At 39.4% G+C, this 26,401-nt stretch overlaps 1 protein-coding gene across 2 annotated transcripts in view; it reads left to right on the top strand.

Moving 5' to 3' along the window:
• The window catches only part of LOC132398237 (transcription initiation factor TFIID subunit 4-like), a 138,972-nt gene that overhangs the window by 46,491 nt on the left and 66,080 nt on the right, over positions 1-26,401 (top strand). For both annotated transcript variants that reach the window (XM_059977372.1, XM_059977378.1), the window contains exons 9-11: positions 4,453-4,570; positions 20,986-21,155; positions 25,665-25,795. In XM_059977372.1, the coding sequence (XP_059833355.1) occupies positions 4,453-4,570; positions 20,986-21,155; positions 25,665-25,795 (419 nt within the window). The remainder of the gene's footprint in view (positions 1-4,452; positions 4,571-20,985; positions 21,156-25,664; positions 25,796-26,401) is intronic.

Genomic DNA, 26,401 nt, shown 5'->3' with positions numbered 1-26,401 from the left:
AAGTAAAGGGAGTTTCAATTTTTATTGACTCCTCTATTGCATTTGTCCAACACGATATTTTTTCAGATTCGAATGGTAGATTTTTGTTAATTACTGGCTCACTTTTTAACAAAAAGGTTGCTATGGTTAATGTTTATGCTCCAAATGTGGATTATCCCGATTTTTTAAGTCCTTATTTACTTCTCTACCTAATCTAAATGAATATAAGTTAATAATGGGTGGTGACTTGTTGTTTAAATCCTTTGTTGGATAGATCTATATCTACTCAGACTTTACCTAATAAGTCGGCTGCTTATATTAACTATTTTTTGACTGATAATGGAATTTTCGATATTTGGAGATTTCGGCATTCTAAGGACAAAGAGATTTCATTTTTCTCACATGTTTATCATTCCTACTCGAGAATTGATTATTTTTTTATTGACTCTTGTTTTATTCCATCGGTAATTGGTTGTAATTATGATATTATAGCCATCTCTGACCATGCTCCATTAAAACTTTCTATTAAATTTACGGATACAGCTTCTAGTGCTAGACAATGGCGATTTGATTCTACCTTATTGCAAGATCCGGATTTTATTAAATTTATGAAGGAACAGATCGATTTCTTCTTTTCAACTAATTCCACGGATGATATTTCTTGCGGAATGCTTTGGGACACTTTTAAAGCATATATACGTGGACAGATGATCTCCTATTCCGTTGGTCCATTAAGAAGGAAACTCTTTTATTGGTTGATAAAATTAAAGAGATTGACAAGAAATATTCGACTATCCCTAGTAAGGAGCTTTACAAACAAAGGGTTGAACTTCAAATGGAACATAGTTACATCTTCGATTGAAAATCAATTAATGAAAACCAGATCTGATTTTTATATACTTAGTGATAAATCGGGTAAACTGTTAGCTAGTCAATTGAAGAATGCTTTGGTTATACGTCAAATTACTAAGATTTGTCAGCAGAATGGGGATCTGACAGTTGACCATGATGAGATAAACAAATCTTTTCAAGATTTTTATACCTCCCTGTATCATTCTGAATTCCCTCATGATTATAATACCATGTATGATTTTCTTGGGAAATTGAATTTTCCAAAATTATCATCAGATGATCTTTCAATATTAGAAACTCCTATTACGGGTGCAGAAATTAAAGGGGTTATTTCCTCTATGAATTCTGGGAAAGCACCAGGTCCAGGTGGGTATACAGTAGAATTTTTTAAATGTTTTTCCGCTACTCTTTCTCCTTGGTTATGCTGGGTTTTCGAAGAAGCAATTAGATTGGGTAATCTGCCGCAATCTTTTTATAGAGCTTCCATTTCTTTACTATTGAAGAAAGATAAAGACCCTACTGACTGTGCATCCTATAGACCAATATCTTTGTTGAATGTAGATTCCAAGATCTTTTCCAAGTTACTGGCATCCAGGCTGGGGAAGGTATTACCTCAAATTATCTTGGAAGATCAAACTGGTTTTATTAAAAATCGCTATTTTTTCAACGCTAGATTATTGAATATTGTTTATACTCCTTCACATAGCACTTCAGAATGTGTCATTTCATTAGATGCGGAGAAAGCATTTGATAGAGTTGAATGGCCATACTTATTTACTGTGCTTGAGAAGTTTAATTTTAGTCCGACATTCATTTCCTGGATTAAACTGATATATCATACTCCAGTAGCCTCAGCGCTTACTAACAATCAAAGATCTCCCTTTTTTCGTTTATTTCGGGGTACTAGACAAGGCTGTTCTCTTAGTCCATTATTATTTGATATTGCTTTAGAACCCTTGGCAATTGCTATCAGAGAATCACAGAACATTTTTGGCATTAATCGTGGGACGGATATACATAAGCTATCATTATATGCAGATTTATTATTATTTATTTGTGATCCTGAGAAATCCATTCCTGCAGTTATATCATTGTTGGCTCAATTTAGTAATTTTTCCGGGTGTAAATTAAATCTTAATAAGAGTGAATTGTTCCCTTTAAATAGACAGGTTCCAATTTATGGAAATTTACCTTTTAAATTAGTTAATGACTCATTTATTTAGGAATTAAAATCACAAAAAACTATAAGGACTTACTTAAGGTTAATTTTTTACCCCTAATCTACCAGATTAAATGTTTGTTTACTAAATGGTCACCAGTATCTTTATCTCTGATAGGTCAGATTAATGCTATTGAGATGGTTATTTTAGCCAAGTTTTTATATATATTTCAAGTGGTACCAATTTTTATTCCGAAATCTTTTTTTGCTAATGTCGATTCAAAAATTTCCTCATATATATGGCAGAATAAAAATCCTAGATTAGGTAAAAAATATTTACAGAAGGCAAGGAAGGAAGGTGGATTGGCATTGCCTAATTTTAGATTTTATTATTGGGCGGTCAATATCCGATATTTGATATGTTGGTTAAAGGATTGGGATTTATCTTTTAGCCCTCATTGGGTGAACCTGGAAATTAAATCTGTACAAGGATTTTCATTGGGTTCTATTTTCGGGTCTTCTCTTCCCTTTGCTCTTTCTAAACTGCAAAAACGAATTGACAATCCGATAGTTAAACATACTTTACGTATGTGGTTTCAATTTTGGAAATTTTTTGGGTTAACTCAGTTTGTTTTAAATATTCCTATTGTATCCAATTGCTTTTTTTTATCCTATTATAGACCAAGCTTATTCAGCTTGGAAGACTAAAGGATTACTACAATTTTCCAATTTATTTTTGGATAATTATTTTATGTCTTTTGAACAATTATCTAATAAATATAATTTACCTAGATTTCATTTCTTTAGATATTTACAGATTAGGAATTTCTTAAATACTGTACTTCCTACCTTTCCAAATCTTGTGTCTTCAGGTATTTTGGAGAATTTGTTTGAACTAAATCCTTCTCAGACAGGGCTAATATCAAAACTCTATAATACAATTATGAAGATACGTTCAGAACCCTTCTATAAGATTAAAAATGATTGGGAAAGAGAACTTAACCTTACTATCCCTATTGAGAATTGGGATAAAATTCTTCAATTAGTTAATACATCATCTATATGTGCTAAACACTCATTAATACAGTTTAAGTTTGTGCATAGGGCTCATATGTCCAAGGATAAATTGGCTCATTTTTATTCCTATATAAATCCTATTTGTGACAGATGTCATTCTGAGATAGCGTCTTTAACTCGTATGTTCTGGTCTTGTCCGCTTTTGAAAAAATATTGGAAAGACATTTTTGATATTATTTCCACAGTGTTGAACATTGATTTACAACCTCATCCTATTACTGCAATTTTTGGTTTACCAATGATGGACTCACTCTATTTATCCTCTTCTGCTTGTCGAATGATTGCATTTCTTACATTAATGGCTAGAAGATCTATTTTGTTGAATTGGAAAGAAATTAATCCTCCTACTGTATTTCATTGGTTTTCTCAAACTATGTTATGTTTAAATTTAGAAAAAATTATAAATGTTGTATTTGATACTTCTATTAAATTTGAAAAGATATGGAGACCATTTATTCAATATTTTCATATGATGTAATATGACCCTGTTCCAAGCCTATTTGTTTTTCCAGTTTTGATTTTACATATGTTGAGAGGATCGGAGTTGACGACACTGATGATTTTGTATTTTTGTTAGATATTATAAACAGCCCTTTTTTTTCATTTTTTCTTTTTTTGTTTTTTTTCTTATTAGTTATTAGATTGTTAGATTAGTTTTTTTGCATAATTTTTTTTCTCTTTTTTTCTTTTTTTTTAAATATATATTATGATATACCTAGGTTTGCCTTGTTTATTGGTTACTTGTATCGTCCATGATTTGGGAAGACTCATTTATACTGTAACAATTGCTTATGTATTCCTTCATGTTTAGTTGAAATGTGTATGTTTGTAATCCCATTATCTATGTATCAATTTTATTATGTTGATAATAATAATAATAATAATAATAATATAATATTGAAAAGGAAAAAGAAATGAAATTGTGATTGGATCTTCTTTTATTCTATACTGTGCTCCGATATTGTCTTAGTGTCCAGTATTGACTCTCAACTTACTGACCAGAGGTTAGTCAGTTGTAGGCATGCTTTGTTGATGCCAGTAGCATGGCAACACTTGTGGACTTCCCAAGCACATACTTGAACTATGTTGGTTGCTGATGCAAACAACACATTTCACTGTATGCTTTAATGTATGTATGGCAAAACTAATCTAATTTTGTTTGCTAAAATCCTCTACTAGTCAATCTAGTGTAATTGGTGAGTATTTGCTCCTCGGTGTGTGTGCTGTCCCACGCGCCCAGTAGTTGTTGACATTGCCACTGGCTGCACCTCTGTCCTGTCTTTTCTGTATGACCAGAATAAATGCTGTCCATGATGTGCTTTGTTGGTATTAATGTTGTTTGAATGAACTGGGGTTTAAAAGAAAACTTTGCTTTCTTCATTCAGCTCCTGTGACTTCAGTGGTAAAAGTCCCAGCTGTACAAGGAACTGGGAATTCAACTGTTCTTCTACATGCCTCAACTGATGAAAGATTCAAACGGGAGGTCACAGGGACGACCTTCAGGTAAAAGCTGTTAACACAACTGCTGCAGAAATGATCTCTGTATGGAATCCAGCATCTTTTTGATTTCGTTTCTGATTTGTAACTCACATTTCTAATTTTACTTACTTGAATAAACATCAGGACAGATGGCATTAAAACATGGTCACCCTAGACCAGGGGTTTCCAACCCCTACTATTAACCAAGGGGTCCATGGACCCCAGGTTGGAGCCCCTTCTCTAGACTGAGAAGAAGCAAGGCATGAGCAACCTTTGAGAACCCAGTGAAAATGGTGCATTGCAGTCCTGTAAGCCATTTCGCTTTCCTTTTCCACATCGAGCTTCTTGTCATTAGCACGGGTACATGTATACACTGGTCCAGTGAACACCTCAGATGCAGCAGCATAACAGATACAGAGTATTAGTTGGTAAATTGGTTTATTATTGTCACGTCTACAGAAGTGCAGTGAAAAACTTGTCTTGAGTACCGATCATACAGTTCAATTTATAACCATGGTGTATTGAGGTAATATAAGGGAAAACAATAAGAGTGCAGAATACTGTGACACAATTACAGAGAAAGTGCAGTTCAGGTGGTCAATAAGATTCAAGATCATGATGAGGTAGATCTGAGGTCAAGAATCCATCTTGTCATTTAGTAGTCCTATATCAACGAGATAGAAGCTGTGCTTGAGTATGGTTTGATATCATGCTTTTGTATTTTCTGCCCATTGGGAGTGGAGAAAAGAGAGAATGTCATCGTGAGTGGGGTCTTTGATTATGCTGGCTGCTTGATTGAGGAATGAGAAGTGTTGTCAGAGTCCATGGAAGTGAGACTTGGTTTCCGTGATATACTGAGCTATGCCCACAACTCTGCTGTTCCTTGCAGTCATGGGCAGAGCCGTTGACATACTAAGCCATGATACATCCAGATAGGATACTTTCTGAGCTGCATCGTTTAAAAAAGAACAGTGACGGTCAAAGGGGACGTGCCCATTTGCTTTAGCCTCCTGAGGAAGTGAATGTCTTGCTGAGTTTTCCAGGTTGTGGCACTACGTAGAGCCAATGCATACAGAAGAAAAGCCAATTATATAAGTAAGAATACAGTTAGAACAACAGTATGAAGTCCTTTGTAGAGAAAAGTGATCATAGTGTTGCTGTACTGAGGTAGTATATGTTGGATGTTGCATCCATGTTGTGTATGTTGGATCAGGAATTGAATGGTTGAAGCTGTTCTTGAACATGGTGCAAGATTCCAGTCTTCTGTATCTCCTGCTTATGATGATAACGACAACAAGTCTTACCAGGCAGACTTGATTGAGCAACACACACGAAATGCTGGGGGAGCTCAGCAGGTCAGGCAGCACCTACGGAGGAGAATAAACAGTCAATGTTTTGGGCCGAGCCTCTTCATCACGACTGAAAAAGAAGTGGGAAAAAGGCAGAATAAAATGGTGGGGAGAGGGCAAGGTGTACAAGCTGGCAGGTGAGGGGGAAGATAGGTAGATGAGAGGCTGGGAGGTGATAAGTGGGAAAGGTCAAAGGCTGAAGAAGGAATCTAATAGGAATAGAGAGTGGACCTTAGGAGGAAAGGAAGGAAGAGGAACACCAGAAAGAGGTGATAGGCAGATGAGAAAAGAATGGGTAAGAGGGGGAACCAGAATGAGGAATAAAGAGATTGAAGAGGAGGGGAGAGAAATTACTGCAAGTTAGAGAAATCGATGTTCATGCTGTCAGGTTGGAGACTACCTGGAAGGAATAAGACTAGGGTGAATTGGCTTGACAGGAAGAAAATGGCAGTTAGACCTTGTAATCAATGGAGCCTACAGTCTTAGTTGTTTTTGGATTGACTTTGACCTTATTTGCTTATTCAAGGGCTGGAAACCAGTGAAATGTATGTGAAGACCAAACTGCTTTTGTAATTAATTTGCATTACCAGTAATGCTCATAATCCCAGTATTTAATCTTCTCTGGGAAGGTGATGGTTCCTCAAGTTGAAATACTGTAGTCCTTGTGGTGCATGTGCTCCCATATTGCCATTGTATAGCAAGTTGCTATCTTTTAACCTGGCTATAGGAATACAGTGGTTGTGTTCTCCCAGGTCTGGGCAGTGTCTGAACTGGAGGGGAGGATTGGAAAGTTCAAAGTTCAATTCCATAAACCTTGGGAGTTCATTAGCAACATGCATTAATATAATGAAAGTAAAAACAAAACTGTAGAAGCTGGAATTCAAGAGTGCATGGGGTATTACTAAGAAAAAGGTGGTTGGGAAGATGAAACATTTGAAGGTAGATAAATTACCCTAGGCCAAATGGACTACACCCCAAGGTTCTGAAGGAGTTAGCTGAAGAGATTGTAGAGGCATTAGTAATGATCTTTCAGGAATCACTAGATTCTGACATGGTTCTGGAAGAATGGAAAATTACAAATGTCACTCCACTCTTCAAGAAGGAAGGGAGGCATAAGAAAGGAAATTATAAGCCATTTAGCCTGATTTCAGTGGTTGGGGAAATGGTGGTGTCCATTATTTAGGAGTACTTGGGGGCACTTGACAAAATAGGCCAAAGTCAGCATGGTTTCCTTAAGGGGAAATCTTGCCTGGCAAATCTGTTGAGGAATTGCAACCTGACTATGGTAATACAATGGTTGTGTTCCCAAGTCTGGGCAGTGTCTGAACCTGGAACTTGGAGGAAATAACAGGCAGGAGAGTCATTGGATGAAGTTTACTTGGATTTTCAGAAAGCCTTTGACAAGTTGCACACATGAGACTGATTAACAAGATAAGGGACCATGGTATTACAGGAAAGATACTGTCGTGGATTGAAGAGTGACTGACTGGCAGGAGACTAAGCATGGAAATAAAGGGTCTTTTCTGATAGGCTGCTGGTGACTTCTTTTCACGTTATATGTGAATGATTTGATTGAGACAATTGATGGCTTTATGGCCAAATTTGTGGACAACACAAAGATAGGTGGAGAGGCAGGTGGTGTTCAGGAATCAGAGTGTCTGCAGAAGAACTTGGACTCAATATGAGAATCGGCAAGGAAGTGGCAGATGGAATACAATGTAAGGAAGTAAATGGTTCTACACTTCAGTAGAAGGAATAAAAGTTTTCTACATGGGGGAAACAAATTAAAAATTAGAGGTGCAAAGGGACTTGATTGTTAGCTTTCCTTTCAAGAGGACTGGAATATAAGGATGTAATGCTGAGGTTGTAGGTACTGGTCAAACTGCACTTAGAGTATTGTGAGCAGTTTTGGGCCCTTAATCTGAGATATGCTGGCATAGGAGAGGATCTGAGGAGCTTCATGAGAATGAATTTAGGAAAGAATAGGTTAACATGTGATTATCTTTTTCTGGTTCTGTGTCTGTACTTGTTGGAGTTCAGAGGATTGAATGGGAATATCATTGAAACCTATTGAATATTGAATGGTCTGGATAGAGTGGGGAAAGATGAGTCAAATGCTGCTGTAACAGTCGGTAGTTGAGAAAGCAACACACACACAAAATGCTGGAGGAACCTAGTCCTAGGGAGAGTGCATATTCTCAATGCAGAGGAGAAAGGTCAGAACCCATATTCCTGATGTTGTCAGTGGTTCTCACAAACTATACCATTGTAAGCAGCACATTTACAAAAATTATTTATATAATCAGTAGCCACTTCTGGAGACCACTTATAAAACTTAAAGTGTGACTATCTCCAAGTTTTACAAATTGAATTCCAAATCACATTACTGATGGTCATTATTAACTTAATAACAATATTCATGCAAATTAAGAATTCTGTCAATAATTGTTCAGTTGTTTCAAGCTTTGAAAAATACATTGTGATACCACATTTAGTGAGATTCAAAGAGGCTTAATTCAAATGAAATAGAAGTCACAGAAAGACTCCGTATGGACTCCGTATGGAAAAGGCATTTCATTTTGACTTATTACTGATGTAGGAAAAAAATTTGTATACAAACTGCCTAAGAAAGAATTGTAATAATGAACTGAAGAATTCTTGGGTACGACACTTGATAGAGCTGTCCTGCTCTTGTTTGAATCCAAGCGACACACAAAACTCAGCAGGCCAAGCAGCATCTAAGGGAAAAAAAGTACTGTCAACATTTCGGGCTGAGATCCTTTGACAGGACTGGAGGAAAAAATAGATGTAGATTTAAAAGTTGGGGGGTGGAGAGACGAACACAAGGTGATGAGTGAAACTAGGAGGGGGAGTGATGATGTAAAAAGCTGGGAGGTTGATTTGTGAAAGAGATACAGGGCTGGAGAAGGAGGGAGTCTAATAGGAGAGGACAGAAGGCCATGGAAGAAAGAGGAGGAGGGAGGAGATGGGCAGGTGACAGAGGGAAAAGGAATGGGGAATAGTGAGAGGGGGCCATGGCCAGAGATTCGAGAGGTCAATGTTCATGGCATCAGGTTGGAGGTTACCCAGAGGGAATATAAGGTGTTGTGCCTCCAACTTGAGTGTAGCCTCGTCGCAACAGTAGAGGCAACCATGGATTGACATACGGGAATGGGAAGTTGAATTAAAATGGGTGACCACTGGGAGATCCCACTTCTTCTGGCAGATGGAGCATAGGTGCTCAGCAAAGCAGTCTCCCAATCTACGTTGTGTCTCACTGATGTACAGGAGGTCACACTGGGAACACTGGACACAGTATATGACCCCAGCAGACTCACAGGTGAAGTGTCGCCTCACCTGGAAGATCTACTTGGGGCTCTGAATGGTAGAGCGGAGATGTAGGGGCAGGTGTGGCACTTGGTCCACTTGCAAGGAAAAGTGCCAGGAGGGAGAACAGTGGGGAGGGACAAATAGATAAGGAAGCGGTGTAGGGAGCAATCCCTGCAGAAAGTGGGGGGAAGGGAAAGGTGGGATCCTGTTGGGAATGTCGGAAGTTCCAGAGAATTATGTGGTGGATGTGAGGCTGATTGCAAGATTCCTTTAACAGTCAGACAAAAGCTGTCTGTAAGCCTGTTTTACAGGCTTTTGTATCGTCTACCAAATGGTGGGGAGAGAAGGGAGAATGTCTGGAGTGAGTGAAATCATTGATAATGCTGGCTGCTTTCATGAGACATTAAGAAGTGTAAACATTTGGTAGAAGGCAGACTGGTTTCTGTGATGTGTTGAGCTACATAACAACTGCTGTTTCTTGCCATCTTGGGCAGTGCAATTGCTATACCAAGCTGTGATGCAAATGTGTGTGTTTGTGTCTGTGATTACTATGGTGCATCTACATTTTTAAAAATGTTCAATGTAAATTTATTATTGAAGTACATAAATGTCACCATATACAACCCTGAGATTAATTTCCTGCAGGGACACACAATAAACTCAAGAAATATAATAGTATCAATGAAAGACAGTTCCCAACAGGACAGACGAACAACCAATTTGCAAAAAACAACAAACTGCAAATACAAAAGAAGGGGAAGGAAATATAATAAATAAACAATAAATAACGAGAATATGAGATGAGTCCTGAAAGTGAGTCTATAGGTTGAGGGAACAGTTCAGTGATGGGGCGAGTGAAGTTATCCCCTCTGGTACAAGAGCTTGATGGTTAAGGGGTAATAACTGTTCCTGAACCTGGTGCTGTGAGTCATGAGGCTTTTGTACCACCTTCCTAATTTCAACCGCGAAACAAGAGCATGTCCTGGGTTGTGGGGATCCTTAAAGATGGATGTTGCTTTCCAGCAAGAGCATACCGTGTACATGTGCACAGTGGTGGGGAGGACTTTACCCATGATTGGGCCATATCCACTACCTCTTGTAGGATTTTCTGGGCAGTCGTGTTTCCATCTCAGCCGATGCAACCAGTCAATTTCCTCTCACTACTCATCTATAGAAGTTTGTCAAAGTTTTATGCCAAATCTTCACAAATTTCTAAGGAAATAGAGGCACTGCCGTGCTTTCTTCATAATTGCATCCGTGTTGGGCCCAGGACAGATCCTCCAAAATGACAATAATTTGGCATCATTGGCAGTATGCTGAACTTCCTTAGGGCTTCTGGTGAAGCAGAGTTGGTGTACTTGGCTGTATTGTCTATGTGGTTGGACCAAGGCAAAGTGATGTTTACTTATTGGAACCTGAAGCTCTCAACCATCTCAGCCTTAACATCATTGATACATATAGTAATGTGTGCATGACCCATCTTTCTAAACTCTATGACCAACTATTTTGTTTTTCTGATGTTAAAGGAAAAGTTATTGCCTTGACAGGATGCCATTAGACTCTCGATTTCCCTTGTGTAATCCATTTCATTGTTATTTGAAATCTGGCCCACCATAATGGTATAACTTGTGTTCTTGTAGCTGAAATTAGTGTAGAATCTGGCCAGCAGTCGTGAGTGTAGGGAGTAAAGTAAGGTGACAAGGACGTAGCTTTGCAGGGCATCAGTGACAAGGATAATTGTGGTGGACATGTGCTTTTTATCACTGCCGATTGTAGGCTATTGGACAGAAAGTCAAGGGTTTTAGTTGCATATGGAATACCAAGTCCAACTTCTAGAAGATGGGAGATGGAATTGTGGTATTGCAGGCAGAGCTACACCAAGTCAATCAGTCTGATATTGTCTTTACTATCTAGATGATCCAGAGATGTCGGGCAAGAGAGATGGCATCCACTAATTTTTCAGCAGTAGGTGAATTGCAGTAGGCCAAGGTTGTATGGGATGCTGGAGTTGATGTGTGCCATAATTTGCTTCTTGAAGAACTTCATGATAGTGGATGTCATGACCATTGCTTCGTAGACAGGTTACCTTTTCTTTGACACTGAGCTGATAGTGATTTTAATGGGAAAGCTCACTGAAGTAGGGAAAGTTTAAAATGTATAGATATGTTAGGGGGCTTTTGGTGTGAGTGTGTCATTTCATTGACCTGCTGTTCCAAACAGAAAATGAATTTTTCTCATTGGGCATGGATGTGTTGTTGATAGTGATGCTGCCCAACTTTGTTTTGCAACCTGTTGGAGCATACAAGCCTTTGCACAACTGACGGCTGGCATGGCACTCAGATGTGGTAGTGTTAAGTATGTAGAATGCTTCCCATATATGAAAAATAGGGGTAATTGACTGTTTAAAAAAAACACTTGGGGTCAGACGATTCAGAAATTATAGCTCAATATCCAACAGTGAAGAACTCTGCTAAACCTTGATAAATCACTGGTTGTGTTTCGTTTAGATACTATTCCTTTAAAAGAGTTGGTATTGCTTTTGACAAAGTTACAAAGCAGATGTTACAAAATGGAACCAAGGTTCTGGTATGTTAAAAGGAAAATTGAAAATGAATTGAGGTTTTGTATCCTTTAAACTAGAAAAAATAAATAAAGGGCTTCAAAGATGTGTAGGGTGTGGATAAATTTAAGTTTTACTTCTATTGGCAAAATAATCAATGATGGTAATATGCCAATTAATGCTTATCAACAAAAGATTGGGGCAACGTAAAACATTATTTTCTTCAACATGCTGAATTATGAAATGTGGTATTCTGCTTCAAGTTGGGAGAGGCAGGGAATTAAAAATGACAGACTGTAAAATGCGATGAAAGAGATGAACAACTAATAGGACAGTTTCTCATGAAGTGGGCCAAGGCTCAATAGGCAGAGTGGTTCTCCTGTCTTGATTGATGCCATTTTTCTAACAAATAAAAATAAACTGATTGACTATAGACCATGCAATTGTAGTTTTTCTTCTTGTGACACAACATGAACTGAATACACCTTTAAACCATCTTAACTAGTTAATGAACACTGTATTACTTGATTGTTTGGTTTGGTTTTGCACAGTCTTGGCTTTTAGGGGTATACACCATAGGAAACACTTCTCTGCCATTGCAAGATGGTACCTCACTGAATATTGATCTATTGTGTTGTATTTTGGAATGTATTCCAGTGAAATGCATTGTTGGAGTTAACAACCAACAAATCTAAGGATGAGCTGGGAAAGTCCACACATTCCAGTGCTAACATAGCATGTCCACGTTGTTAAGCAGGAGCTACTGCTATACTTGCACATCCTTTATTTCCCACAGAACATTAAACTATGTGCATGGATAATTAGCAGAATGCAAAAGGAGACAATATACTAGCACCCACTAATTCTATCTCATTGAGGTATGGTAAATGCATTTATTGTATATTTTCTGCTTTTGCATTCTAATTATCCATGCACATAGTTCAATGTTCTGTGGGAAATAAGGGTGTACAGGTATAGCAGTAGCTCCTGCTTTCGAGTAATGTTTTACCATAATAATCCAGCAAGGGGTGCCACAGCATGCAGTACTGATAAAGCATTGGCTTTTGCATATAACTGCAGCTGTGAAACAAGAGGCCACTTCGACTTTGAGAAGCAATGCTTTTGGTCTGTTCAGAGCCACAGGGCGAGCGTGTTCTTTGAAAGTACTGAACTACAATTTGTAATGCAGTGCCTGAGAATATCAAAATGAACATTCAATAATAATGCTCAAAGGATACTTGAGGACAGTTTTTTTTCCCCCCTGAGTGACTGGAAGTGAAAGCTCATTTCAGGATATAACAAGGCATCTTTCTCAGAATTGCGACAGACTTGGGTGGTTTCCTGTGCTGCATTATTAAACTTCAGACTCTTGTGTAGTCTTAGACTTATTCCCCGCAACATTGGAGATCGAGGGGCAACTCGATAGATGTATACAAGATCATGAATGATGTGGACAGGGTGAAAGCACATCATCCTTTTCCCAGAGAAGGAATGGTAAAATCAGGAGGGCATTGATTTAAGATCTGAGGTTGAAAATTAAAGGATATCGAGGCAGCTTCTTCACACAAAGGGTGGTGTGTATTTGGAATGAGCTGCCAGAAATAGTGGTTGAGGTGATACTTCAGCAATATTTAACATCCTTCTATGGATGAGGGAGGTTTAGAAAGCCGTTGGTCAAACAGGTGCACGTGAGACTAGCTCACTGGGCGGCCCACAGTTGGAAAGGACAAGTTGAGCTGAAGGGCCTGTTGCCTTCCTGTATAACCCTATGATTCTTCTGTCGATCCTCAAATACACAACAATAGTACAATCGATATTTTTATTTTGAATATTTCATGTCTAACAGTTCAATCTTTCCAATCATTTGTAAGTGGCATTTTAATGATGTGCTATGTACCCAGATGGAGGTATGAGGATAGACAACTGTCATGGAGACTTTCATCGGTCATGTAATGGGCTCCCTGTTGGAAAACATTAAAACTTCAATGTATTATCAAAGTACATGTGTGTCACCATATGCAACCCTGAAATTCATTTCCTTGCAGGCATACACAGTAAATCCAAAAAACACAATAGAATCAATGAGAGACCCATCCAACAGGACAGGCAAAAAACCAATCTGCAAAAGACAAACTCTGCAAATACAAAAGAAGAAAAATTAATAATAGACAAGCAATAAATATTGAGACTTGAGATGAGTCCTTGAAAGTGAGTCCATAGGTTGTGGGAACAGTACAGTGATGGTGAGGGTGAAGTGTAATAACTGATCATGAGCCTGGAGTTGTAGGTCCTAAGGCTCCTGTACTACCTTCCCTATGGCAACAGTGAGAAGAGAACATAGCGTGGATGGTGTGTGTCCTCTATGATAGATACTGCTTTCCTGCAGCAGCACTCCATGTAGATGTGCGCAGTGGTGGGAAAGCTTTACCTGTGATGGACTGGGCCACATTTACTACTTTTTGTAGAATTTTCTGTTCAAGGGCATTGGTGTCTCCATACCAGGCTGTGATGCAGACAGTTAATACCAGGCCATGCTCTTTTCTCACTGCTGCCATCAGATGGAAGGTACAAGTGCCTCAGGACTCGCACTACCAGATTCAAGAACAGTTACTACCCTTCAACCATCAGGCCCTTAAACAAAAGGAGATAACTACACATTCTATTTCTGGTGTTCCCACAACTGCTGGTCTCATTTTATCTTGTTATTTCATGCTCTTTCATTTCATGTTAATTCATACTCATTATTTATTGCTCTGCCATTTCATCATGGCTGATGCATTTCCCCCTCAACTCCATTGTCCTGCCCTCTCCCCATAACCTTTCATGTCTGACCAATCAAAAATCTGTCAACCTCATCCTTAAATACACTCAATGACCTGGCTTCCATAGCCACCTGTGGTAATGAATTCACAGATTCGCCATCCTCTGCAGAAAGAAATTCCTCCTCATTTCCATTCTAAGTGGACGTCCCTCTGTTCTCAGGTGGCGTCCTCTGGTCCTGGACTCCCCCACTGTAGGTCTCCACATCTACAAGGCCTTTCAACATTTGATAGTTTTCTGTGAGATCCCCACTCATTCTTCTAAATTCCACCAAGTAAGCCCCAGAGCCATCAGTTGCTCCTCGTATAATAAGGCTTTCAATCCTGAATCATTCTCTGAGCGTCCTTCTCTCCAATGTCAGAACCATCCTTTCTTAAATGAGGAGTTCAAAGCTGCTCACAATAATCCATAATAATACAGGTTTCCCCGCAATCTGAAGGTAGAGAGCATTCCTATGAAACTATTTGTAAGCTGAAATGTCGTAAAGTGAAGAAGCAATTACCATTAATTTATATGGGAAAAATTTTTGATCGTTCCCAGACCCCAAAAAAGAACCTACCAAATCAAACCAAATAACACATAAAACCTAAAATAACACTAACGTATAGTAAAAGCAAGAATGATGTGATATATAAAATATAGAAATAGTGTATCTACAGTGTAGTTTCACTTATCAAACTCAGGAAGACAGCGAGCCAAAATTGATTTGGAGAAAAAATATTGGCTCGTACACGCATGTGCAAACAACTGCCCGCACAAGGCTTCACAGTCACTGTAGTCTTTCTCGGGGTAAACACATGTATAAAGCGGGTGTCTTTTTTTCATAAAAGCGAAAATCCTCTCTGGTTAGTGAAAACAGGTACTAATGTAGGTCTTCCGTAACAGTGAGCTGTCATAAAGCGAACGTTTGAAAAATGGGGGCCACCTGTACTCCATATACTTTACAGAATAAACAAATAGGATTGCATGTTCCTTACTAAAATGTAACTCCATCCTGAGCAATAAGAGGATTTGCAGCTATGGTATCCAAGACTTCTTCAGAGAGCGGTGCTTCAGAAAGGTGATGTCTATTATTAAGGAGCCCCATTACACAGGACATACCCTCTTCTCATTTTTGCCATCAAGAAGGAGGTAAAGAAGCCTGAAGACACACGCTTGGCAATTCAGGAACAGCTTCTTCCCCTCTGCTATCGAATTTGCTAAATGGACATTGAACCTATGAACACTAACTCACTTTTTTAAAAATGTTTTATTTTTGTTTTGCACTATTTTTAATCTAGTTATGTAATATACATATACTTCTGTGGATGCAGGAAAGAAACACGCTTGGTAGTTTGCCTCCCGGTTGCCAGGGTCCAGGATGTTTTTGACTACGTCCGTGATATCCTAAAGTGGGAAGGTAAACAGCCAGAGGTTGTAGTGCATAATGGTACCAACGACATAGATAGGAAAAGGGAGGAGGTCCTGAAAACAGGCTACAGAGAGTTAGGAAAAAAGCTGAGAAGCAAGCCCACAAGGGTAGTAAGTTCAGGATTACTGACTGTGCCATGTGACAGCAAGTTTAGGAATAGAGTGAGGTGGAGAATAAATGCGTGGCTGAGAGATTGGAGCAAAGGGCAGGGATTCAGATTTCTGAATCATTGGGACCTCTTTTGGGGCAGGCATGACTTGTACAATAAGGATGGGTTGCACTTGAATCCAAGGGAGACTAATATCCTGGCAGGGAGGTTTGCTAAGGCTACTGGGGAGAGTTTAAGCTAGAAGTGCTGGACTGTGGGAACCAAACTGAAGAGATGGAGGAAGGAGTGGTTTGTTCACAAATAGAGAAAGCTTGTAGGTAGTTTGAGAAGAGAGGGGATGTGCTCAGACTGATGGTTTGAGATGTGTCTATTTTAATGCAAGGAGTATCATGAACAAAACGGATGAGCTTAGAGCACAGATCAGTACTTGGAGCTATGATATTGTGGCCAATACAGAGACTTGGATAGCTCAGGGGCAGGAATGGCAACTTTAGATGTTTCAGAAAGGACAGGGAGGGGGAGCAAAAGAGGGAGGGGCATGGCACTGCTGATCAGAGATCAGCTGCAGAAAAGGAGGAAGTCATGAGGGATCGTCTACTTAGTTTCTGTGGGTGGAAGTTAGGAACAGGAAGGGGTCAGTAACTCTACTGGGAGTATTTATAAGCTACCCAATAGTAACAGAGACATTGAGGAGCAGATAAGGAGACGGTGTAATATTAACAGGGTTGTCGTGATGGGAGGTTTTAATTTCGCCAATATTGATTGGCATCTCCCTAGAACAAGAGGTTTAGATGGGGTAGAATTTGTTAGATGTGTTCAGGAAGGTTTCCTGACACAATACGTACATAAGCCTACAAGAGGAGAGGCTGTACTTGATCTGGTATTGGGAAATGAACCTGGTCAGGTGTCAGGTCTCTCTGTGGGAGAGCATTTTGGAGATGGTAATCACAATGAACATTGGAGAGGGTTAGGAGCTGACGAGTTAGGAAGATGTTTAATTGGAGTAAGGGGAAATATGAAGCTATCATGCAGGAACTTGGAAGTATAAATTGGGAACAGATATTCTTGGAAATGTACGGCATAAATGTGGCAAATGTTCAGGGGATATTTGCGTGGCGTTCTGCATAGGTATATTCCAATGAAACAGGGAAAGGATGGTAGGATACAGGAACCATAGTGTACAAATGCTGTTGAAAATCTAGTCAAGTAGAAAAGGAATGATTATGAAAGGCTCAAGAAACTGGGGAATGATAGGGAGCTAGAAAATAAAAGGCTAGCAGGAAGGAGCTTAAGAATGAAATTAGGAGAGACAGAAAGGGCAATGAGAAAGCCTTGGTGACCAGGATTAAGGAAAACCCCAAGGCATTCTACATGTGAAGAGTAAGAGAATCAGATGTGACCAATCAAGTGGAACAGTAGAAAAATGGGTATGAAACTGGAGGAGGTAGCGGAGGTACGTAATGAATACTTCAGTACTCACTACGGAAAAGGACCTTGGTGATTGTAGGGATGACTTGCAGCAGACTGAAAAGCTTGAGCATATAGACATTAAGAAAGAGGATGTCCTGGAGATTTTGGAAAGCATTGGGACCGGACATGATATACCCCAGGCTACTGTGGGAGGTGAGGGAGGAGATTGCTGAGCCTTTGGCGATGATCTTTGCATCATCAATGGGGATGGGAGAGTTTCTGGTGGATTGGAGGTTGCAGATGTTGTTCCCTTATTCAAGAAAGGGAGTAAAGATAGCTCAGGAAATTATAGACCAGTGAGCCTGCCTTCAGTGGTTGATGGAGAAGATCCTGAGAGGCAGAATTTATGAACATTTGGAGAGGCATAATATGATTAGGAATAGTCAGCATGGCTTTTTCAGAGGCAGGTTGTGCCTTATGAGCCTGACTGAATTTTTTGAGGATGTGACTAAACACATTGAAATAGATGTAGTGTATATGGATTTCAGCAAGGCATTTGATAAGGTTTATTGGGAAAGCAAGGAGGCATGGAATCCAAGGGGACATTGCTTTGTGGGTCCAGAAGTGACTTGCCCACAGAAGGCAAAGAGTGGTTGTAGACAGGTCATATTCTGAATGGGATCTGTTCTGGGACCCCTTCTCTTTGTGATTTTTATAAATGACTTGGATGAGGAAGTTGAGGGATGGGTTAGTAAATTTACTGATGACACAAATGTTGGGAGTGTTGTGGATAGTGTGCAGGGCTGTCAGAGGTTACAGTGGGACATCGATAGGATGCAAAACTGAGCTGAGAAGTGGCAGATAGAGTTCAGCCCAGATAAGTGTGAGCTGGTTCATTTTGGTAGGTCAAATATGATGGCAGTATACAGTATTAATGTAAGACTCTTGGCAGTGTGAAGGGGTCAGAGTCCATAGGACACTCAAAAGCTGCTGTGCAGGATGACTGTGATTAAGAAGGCATGCAGTGTATTGGCCTTCATCAACTGGGATCGAGTTCAAGAAGTAATATTACAGCTATGTAGGACCCTGGTCAGACCCCACTTGGAGTACTGTGCTCAGTTCTGGTCACCTCACTACCAGAAAGATGTGGAAACTATAGGAAGGGTGTAGAGGAGGTTTACAAGGTTGTTGCCTGGATTGGGGAGCATGCCCTATGAAAATAGGTTGAGTGAACTTGACCTTTTCTCCTTCGAGTGACAGGATGAGAAGCGACCTGATAGAGACGTAAAAGATGATGAGAGGCATTGATGGTGTGGATAGTCAGAGGCTTTTTTTCCAGTGCTGAAATGGCTAACACAAGAGGGCACAGTTTTAAGGTGCTTGGAAGTAAATGTCAGGGGTAAATTTTTTACACAGAAGATAGGGAGTGCATGGAATGGACTGCTGGCGACGGTGGTGGAGGTAGATACAATAGGGTCTTTTGAGAGACTCTTGGGATAGGTACATGGAGCTCTGAAAAATAGAGGGCTATGTGTAACCCTAGGTAATTTCTAAATTAAGTATATGTTCGGCACAGCATTGTGGGCCAAAAGGCCTGTATTGTGCTGTTTTCTATATTCTACTTACTGTAATTGATTTTTTTCCTATATTATGTATTGCATTGTACTGCTGCTGATCCTGATTCTGTATATACCTGTCTTTCCGGGACTGATGATTTGGCAATGGGCAGGGACCACAAGATCAAGTGGGTACCATTCTGAGCTCCACTACTCTTGGGACTCTGAACAGTCTTGGTGTGTGTCAGTTGCTACATTTAAAATGTGACATTTTCTTGAAGGAACTGTCAGATTAGTGGGGGAAAGTTAAGCTGTCACCTAATCTGGAAGCACTCAGTGCAACATGAAGAGCAGAAATATCTTAAACCTCCTGTATAGGTATGACTTTGTGGTCTGTCCTGGTCAAAACTTAAGAGTGTTGTCTTGGGTGAAAAACAAAATGTATATTAACTCTAAGTACAAGATTGTTACTATTAAATAGAGAAATAACAAGTTGTCTTTACTCATTGTGAATATGTGGCACATACTATCCCGGTAGATGACAACTGGTTTTGTAATATAGCATAGTAACGGGCTTTTTTGGTCCAATAAGTTTGCACCTTCCAATCACATCCGTGACCAATTAAGCTACTAACCCATATGTCTTTGGAATGTGGAGGGAAGCAGAAGCATTCAGAGGGCAGCACGTGATCATGGGGAAAATGTACAAACTGCTTACAAACAATAACAGGAACTGAACCCTGGGGCGCTGGCACTGTAAAGCGATGTGTTAACTATTACTCTGCTGCCCTGATATTGAGGTTGCTTTAACAACAAGGCTAATTATAATTGGCATGTGTATATTACTGGTATTAATTATCTATCCCTTACTACTCTTGGAACACTGGTTTGCTGGGTCTCTTCAAACAGCCTCTTAATTGATCACGGTGGAGAATCCAGGATATCACACAAAATGCTAGAGGAACTCAGCAGATCAGACAGCTTCAGTGGAAATAAACAATTGACGTTTCAGGCCAAGACCCTTCATCAGAGCCTGATCTGCTGAGTTCCTCCATCATTTTGTGTATGTTGCTTTGGATTTCCATCATCTGCAGAATATTGTGTTGGTGAGTCTAGGATTGTATTTTACAGACTAGTAGATTTCCTTTGTTGAAGGAAATTAATAATCCATCCATGATTCTGCGATGGTCTCATGCTTTTCTAATCGCCATCACTGAGACTAGCCTTCAGTTCCAAATTTGCTTAATTTCCTGATTGAAAATGGGATTCAAACCACGGACCACAACTTTGTGGTTTGGAGTCTGTGTGTCTCAATGACCCAGAGAGCTATTCTGGCTGGATTCAGGGCCACCTGTGCCAACAGGTCAAAGGGTATCGGCCAGATTAACAGTGGTCTGCTGGTTTTCTAGGTTTGAGGGGGTCAGCTCAGGACAAATGCCTTTACTAGTCAGACAGAACTGTTACGGATGCAGTTGTGAAGAATCTGTAGTTTTCCTCTCTCCAACTAGGACCTGCATGGTTCACTGGATTCCTGGAGGGCAGAGGAAATGCAAGACACCAAAGGCAACTTGGTGGTGTACTGTAGAGGCAGAATGAGCCACATGGGGAAACAATAGGGAAGGTGGCTGCTGCTTTAAACGCCAGCAGGCGTAACAGGCAGTAGGTAAGTAAGTTACTGGGGTAGAAAAATGTACTGAAAGACTAAAATGGGGTGATAGGGTGAGACATGACTGCATAATCTCCAATACAGACTAGATGTGCAGAATGGCCTTCAGTTTTTCAAATTGATTTAATTTTATTTTCACTGCTAAGTTCAAAATTGTTCTGATGTCTACTACGTGCTTAGTAAATTGTGTTCCCCCTTCACTACTAAATGGTTATTCTGATTCTCTAGGGTTGAGAACAACATCAGTGATGTGGCCTCTATGGCTGGGGTCAGCTTCAATGAAGAGAATACCCGCATCCTTGCTACAAATTCGGAGTTGGTGGGTGATGTAATCCGGTCTTGTAATGAAGAAACATTCCTGTCCTCTGTATCCCTACAGAAAAAAACTTTAGAAATAGGTAGGTGTCAAGTCCCAGTGTACACAGTTTAATTTTTAAAGGAAAGTTCTAGTCTGGTAGATTGAGAGGAGTTCCAACCTTACTGCCTTCATCAGAAATGAGGTGGTCCAACAAATTCATTTACTGTGGATAAACTTCATTTTCCATGCTCTGCAAATCAGCGTGGCAAAGAGATGTGAATAAATCAGCTGCAAGTTCTTTGGATCATGCTGATTCTTATCCTCCTGCTGTCACAAAAAATGTACAAAATTACCTGGACAATGTTGTGTTGTGATTTAAAGAAAATCAAAGTGTTCAAATTGGCAGCTGCACTTCATACATCGTGAGAGAGTGCTCTCAGGAGTTTGGTGTTGACCACAAAGAATGCTGGCAACATAATCTCTGGTTCTTGTAAATCTCTTCAGCACCTTCCCTTGTACCTCTTTGCTGCTTAGGTTTTCCTCCACTCATATCAAATTTCCAAAGATTGTGATGTTTCCAAAGGTATAGAATTTGTTGTGCACATTGAGTACACTCTGAAATGCTAGTGCAGAGCCTTCAGTCAGTAGTATAGTGAGCTACAGTGTGTATCATCAAACTGACATTGATTAATACCCAAGGGTGTGAGTGTAGCATCTCTGCGTTCTTTCCAAGCTTCATGTTAGTGCTTTGAAAGTGATCTTGTAATGGAAGCTAATTTACTTTAAACTGAACTCTTCCAATGAACAATCTGTTCATAAAATCTAATAGTGCTTTTTAAAAACACTAATTTTAAAATGTTTGAGTATTTATGTTTTCTTCACTTTAAAACTGTTCTCGCTTCATTTTTTTTTCCTCTGTAAATGGTTAGTTTGATTTGCTGCAATCATTTGTCTCCTGTTTTTGAATTATCCAAAAGTAGGTCTCTTTAAAGGACAGTTGTAGACAGAAGTTAAATTGACACTGACTTTTTTATTTCTTTTTCATCAGACATGGAAGGTCATAAAGTGTACTGAGTTTTAAACTCGTATTGTTGGATTTGGCAAAGGAAATAACAGAGTAGAAAGATCTGATTTCATCTGGTATATTCTGTGACTTTTTTTCTATGACTCTAGCTTGATCTTTCTTTCTCCCCTTGAGCAAGTTTCTGGAGACTGGAAAAACAGCAAAATGCCTGAGGTGCTTGATTAATGAGTCGCATTTCTCTCCCCTTTACCATGACTCCCTCCTGTCTACTGTTCTCATTTTCACACCATTTCTCAAGTAATTGCAAAGCCATGTAACTGATTTGGAAAAGAAAAGTAAACTTTCTAGTATTAGCCTATTTTCAGTATACTTTGAAATCTAATTTGCATTAGTTGTTTGAATAATATTTGCAATACAAAGTGATTACAATTTATTTGCAGCGCTTTGTATTCTTTTCTATCTTTGTCACAATGTTCCTTCTGACCCATTCAGATCAACAGATTTGGTCCTGTATAGTTCGTAAGCATCTGCAAAATTTTTGAGCTATTGAACATTGGTTGGAGGTACATACCCTCACAAATTTGTATGACGGCATCTTGAACCATGTGCAAAGAACAAATATTACGTGTGCTTTTCAATTTAAAGGCAATCTTAACAGTCTTTTTCCATTTTGATTGATAAAGAAGTTTGGACCTTTTCTATAACAATAAGATATAGGTGCAGAAACAGGCCATTCAGCCCATTGAGACTGCTCTACCATTCAATCATGGCTGATTTATTGCCTCTCTCCTGCCTTGCATGGATTCCAGATACACTGGTTCCTCAATTTTAATATTCTTGCCTTTGTTTTAGACGACTTAAATGGCTTCTTGGTCTCTTTGCTGTCAGGTAACCATCCAAGATCCCTTTTGATCTCCTCATTCTGGCTTGCAACATTGTTCCTCCCAAATTTAATTGACCACTATTGGTTTCTAATGTTTTAGCAACTAGGGTCTGAAGATCTCCCCCTCTCTTCCTTTTAATTGTTAGTACTTTTACACCTTTAAAAAATCAGTCTTGACAGTAGTAAATGAAACTAGGATTTAATAAAACATCCTATTGATAGTTAAATGCATACTATAATATTATGATGTTGTCATGATATTGCAAATGTCACTCCACTCTTTAAGAAGGGAGAGAGGCAAAAGATAGGTAATTGTAAGCCAGTTAATCTGACTTAAGAGGTTGGTAAGACATTGGAATCCATTATTAAGAATAAAGTTTCAGCGTACTTGGAGGTGCCTGATATAATAGGCCGAAGTCAGCATGGTTTTCTAAAAGGAAAATCTTGCCTCACAAATCTGTTGGAATTATTTGAGGATATAACAAAGGATAGACAACGGAGCTTTGGGTAGATGTTGTTTCTATGTACTTCCAGAAGGCCTTTGAAAAGGTGCTGCCCATGAGGCTGCTGAACAAAAACCCACGGTATTACAGGAAAGATACTAGCATGGATAGAAGATTGACTGACTGGCAGAAGGCAAAAAGTTGGATTAAAGGAGGTTTTTTCACCATCTTCTAGCTAAGGAAATTCCTCCTCATCTTTGTTCTAAAGGGACATCCTCTATTCTGAGGCTGTGCCCTCTCGTCCTAGACTTCCCCCCCCCCCCCCACTATTGAAAACATTTTCTCCATGTCCACTTGAAATGAATGCTAACATTGCATTTACCTTCCTTCTCAACCTACTCAACCTACAGTTAAGCTTAAGGAAATTCTGCACAAGGATTCCTAATTTTCCTAGCACCAAGAATTTCTGAATTTGCTTCCCAATTAGAAAATTGTTTACACCTTGCATCATCTACACTAGCTAGTGACCAGTGGTGTTCCTCCGGGGTCGGCGTTGGAACCACTTATTTTCACGCTATGTTGTCAGTGATTTGGATGATGGAATTGATGACTTTGTGCCCAAATTTGCAGATGATACAAAAATGGGTGGAGGGACACATGGTGTTGCAAAAGCAGAGTCTGCAGAATGACATAGATTGGGAGAATGGGTGGAGGTGGCATATAGAATACAATGTCGTTAAGTAAATGGTTATGTATCTTGGTAGAAGGAATAAAGGTATAGGTTGAGTTGGCAGTAAGGAAAATAAATGCAATGTTAGCATTCATTTCGAGTGGTCATGGAGAGGGTGTTTTCAATAGTGAGGGGGGGAGTCTAGGACCAGAGGGCACGGCCTCAGCATAGAGGATGTCCCTTTAGAACAAAGGTGAGGAATTTCTTTAGCCAGAGGATGGTAAGTCTGTGCAATTCATGTCCATGGAAAGCTGTGGAATGCAAGGCATTGAGTATATTTAAAGCTAAGTCGATAGGTTCTTTTTTAGTCAGGGCATCAAAGGTGGCAGGTAGAAGGTAGGAGAATGGGTTTGAAAGGGATAATAAATCAGCCAGGATGGAGTAGCCTTGATGGGCCAAATGGCCTATTTCTGCTTTTATGCCTTGTGGTCTTATGGCTGTTAATTTATAAAATTTTTGTTTACTCAAAAACTGACTTTTTTTTTGCATTTCCAAATTAGATTTTGTTGGCTCTGCTTTAAAATTTACCTTGCAATTCATGTCTTGACAGTAACAAGTTAAGTGTTCTGTGGTGTAAAAAAATAACTCTTGTAAATAGCACTTCTGCTGAATAGGTGCTGCTTTTCTGCACCAACCTGTATTTTGCTGTCTGTCATGTCCACTTGCCTTTCTGTGATCACAATAGTGAGTGCCCTTGTGTCCTGCTCCTTGGCTTTGCCAGATTTTTATTTGAAGCTGTACCAAAAAATCCCTAACCTCTGCCTGTATGATCATTGCAATACGATGTGATTTAGACAAATTATCATCTGAGTTTTAGCCACTAGCTGTGCCTTGCTAGACTCAGATTTTTAAGGTTTAGTATCTTGTTTCTTTAAACTCACTGGTTTTAGGCCAATCTATGACTAACTTTTGTCTTATCTCCTGTTATTACTTTGGAGCAGTGTCACATTTTCTCTAACAATGTTCCTGGCAAGAGTTTTTGCGTATTTTAAATGTACTATCTATTTTAGGTGGGGTTCAACTTGGAATATTAATAGAGGTATTAGGCATTTGTACAGTTATTATAGATCTGTGGTTGTTAAAACTGCATTAAAAGTATTTGAACTAAAATGGCATTGCAGCCTGGAGGCACAAGGCTGCAAAATGCTGGAGAAATTTGATGATTCGGGAAACGTCGATGGAGGGAAGTGTAGTCGGTGTTTCACCTGGACTAGGGGTCAACTGTCCAGATGTTGCTCAACTTATTGAGTACACCTAGTTTTTGTGTGTTGCTACTTAATTTATAGCATCTTGGATTAGAGCCTGAACTTGGTTTTAATCACAGCATAATGGCATTGATGAAACAAATGTCACTTAACAGAATCTCACATCTGTGGCACATAGCAAATGATTCAACCAGAGGTTAGCCACCCAACTTTCATTGTACGTGAAGCTTGGGAGGCTACAGCATATTAACGTGCTGAAACTATTGGGGCTGTTTGGAATTGTGCAGGGTCAGTGATAAATTAATCATTGCTTCTTTTCTGCAGGTAAGAAACATGGTGTGACGGAGGTAAATTCTGATGTGTTGAGCACCATATCACGTGCGACACAAGAACACTTGCGGGAACTTGTGGAAAAGCTGACTGTGATTGCACAGCATCGAATGATGATGTACAAGGTTTGTCATGTTATCTAAAGTTGAATTTGAGGAATGCAAATAATATGATATTAGAAGGTGATTGGGGGAGAAAAGGAAACCCATGAAGAGACTGAATGACATTAAAATCATAAAGAGGCTGGGGTAGGCTGAGCTAAAATTAATTTACCGAAATTAATTTGGTGTAGGTGGCTTTTGGGTAATTTGGTGCCAGTGCAGGCTTCTCAGAATGGTTTTCACTTGTCTCTGAAATGGTGGTTCACTTTCGGGATGCCCCTTGTTTATGCCTGTAATTTCAACATGTTTTCTTCATGGGAATTCTTATTGGTATATTGCTGAAGATTTATTAAGCATTGGTCAGACTGCATTCAGAGTATTTTGAGCAGTTTTGGCCCCATGTCTAAGAAAAGGTGTGTTGCCATTGGAAAGGGCCTAGAGGAGGTATATGAGAATAACCTCAGGAATGAAAGAGTTTAATTTATGAGGGGCTTTTGATGTTTCTAGGCCCATGCTCATTGGAGTTTAGAGGGGGGTCGGGGTGGGGGTGGGAGTCGGTGGAATCGATCTCATTGAAACTTTCCAAATACTGAAAGGCCTGGTTAGGGTGGACATGGAGAGGATGTTTGC

The sequence above is a fragment of the Hypanus sabinus genome, chromosome 1 (assembly GCF_030144855.1).
Source record: "Hypanus sabinus isolate sHypSab1 chromosome 1, sHypSab1.hap1, whole genome shotgun sequence".
Taxonomy (NCBI): Eukaryota; Metazoa; Chordata; class Chondrichthyes; order Myliobatiformes; family Dasyatidae; genus Hypanus; species Hypanus sabinus.
Note: the sequence above shows the minus strand (reverse complement) of the source record. Positions and strands in the feature narration are given on the sequence as shown.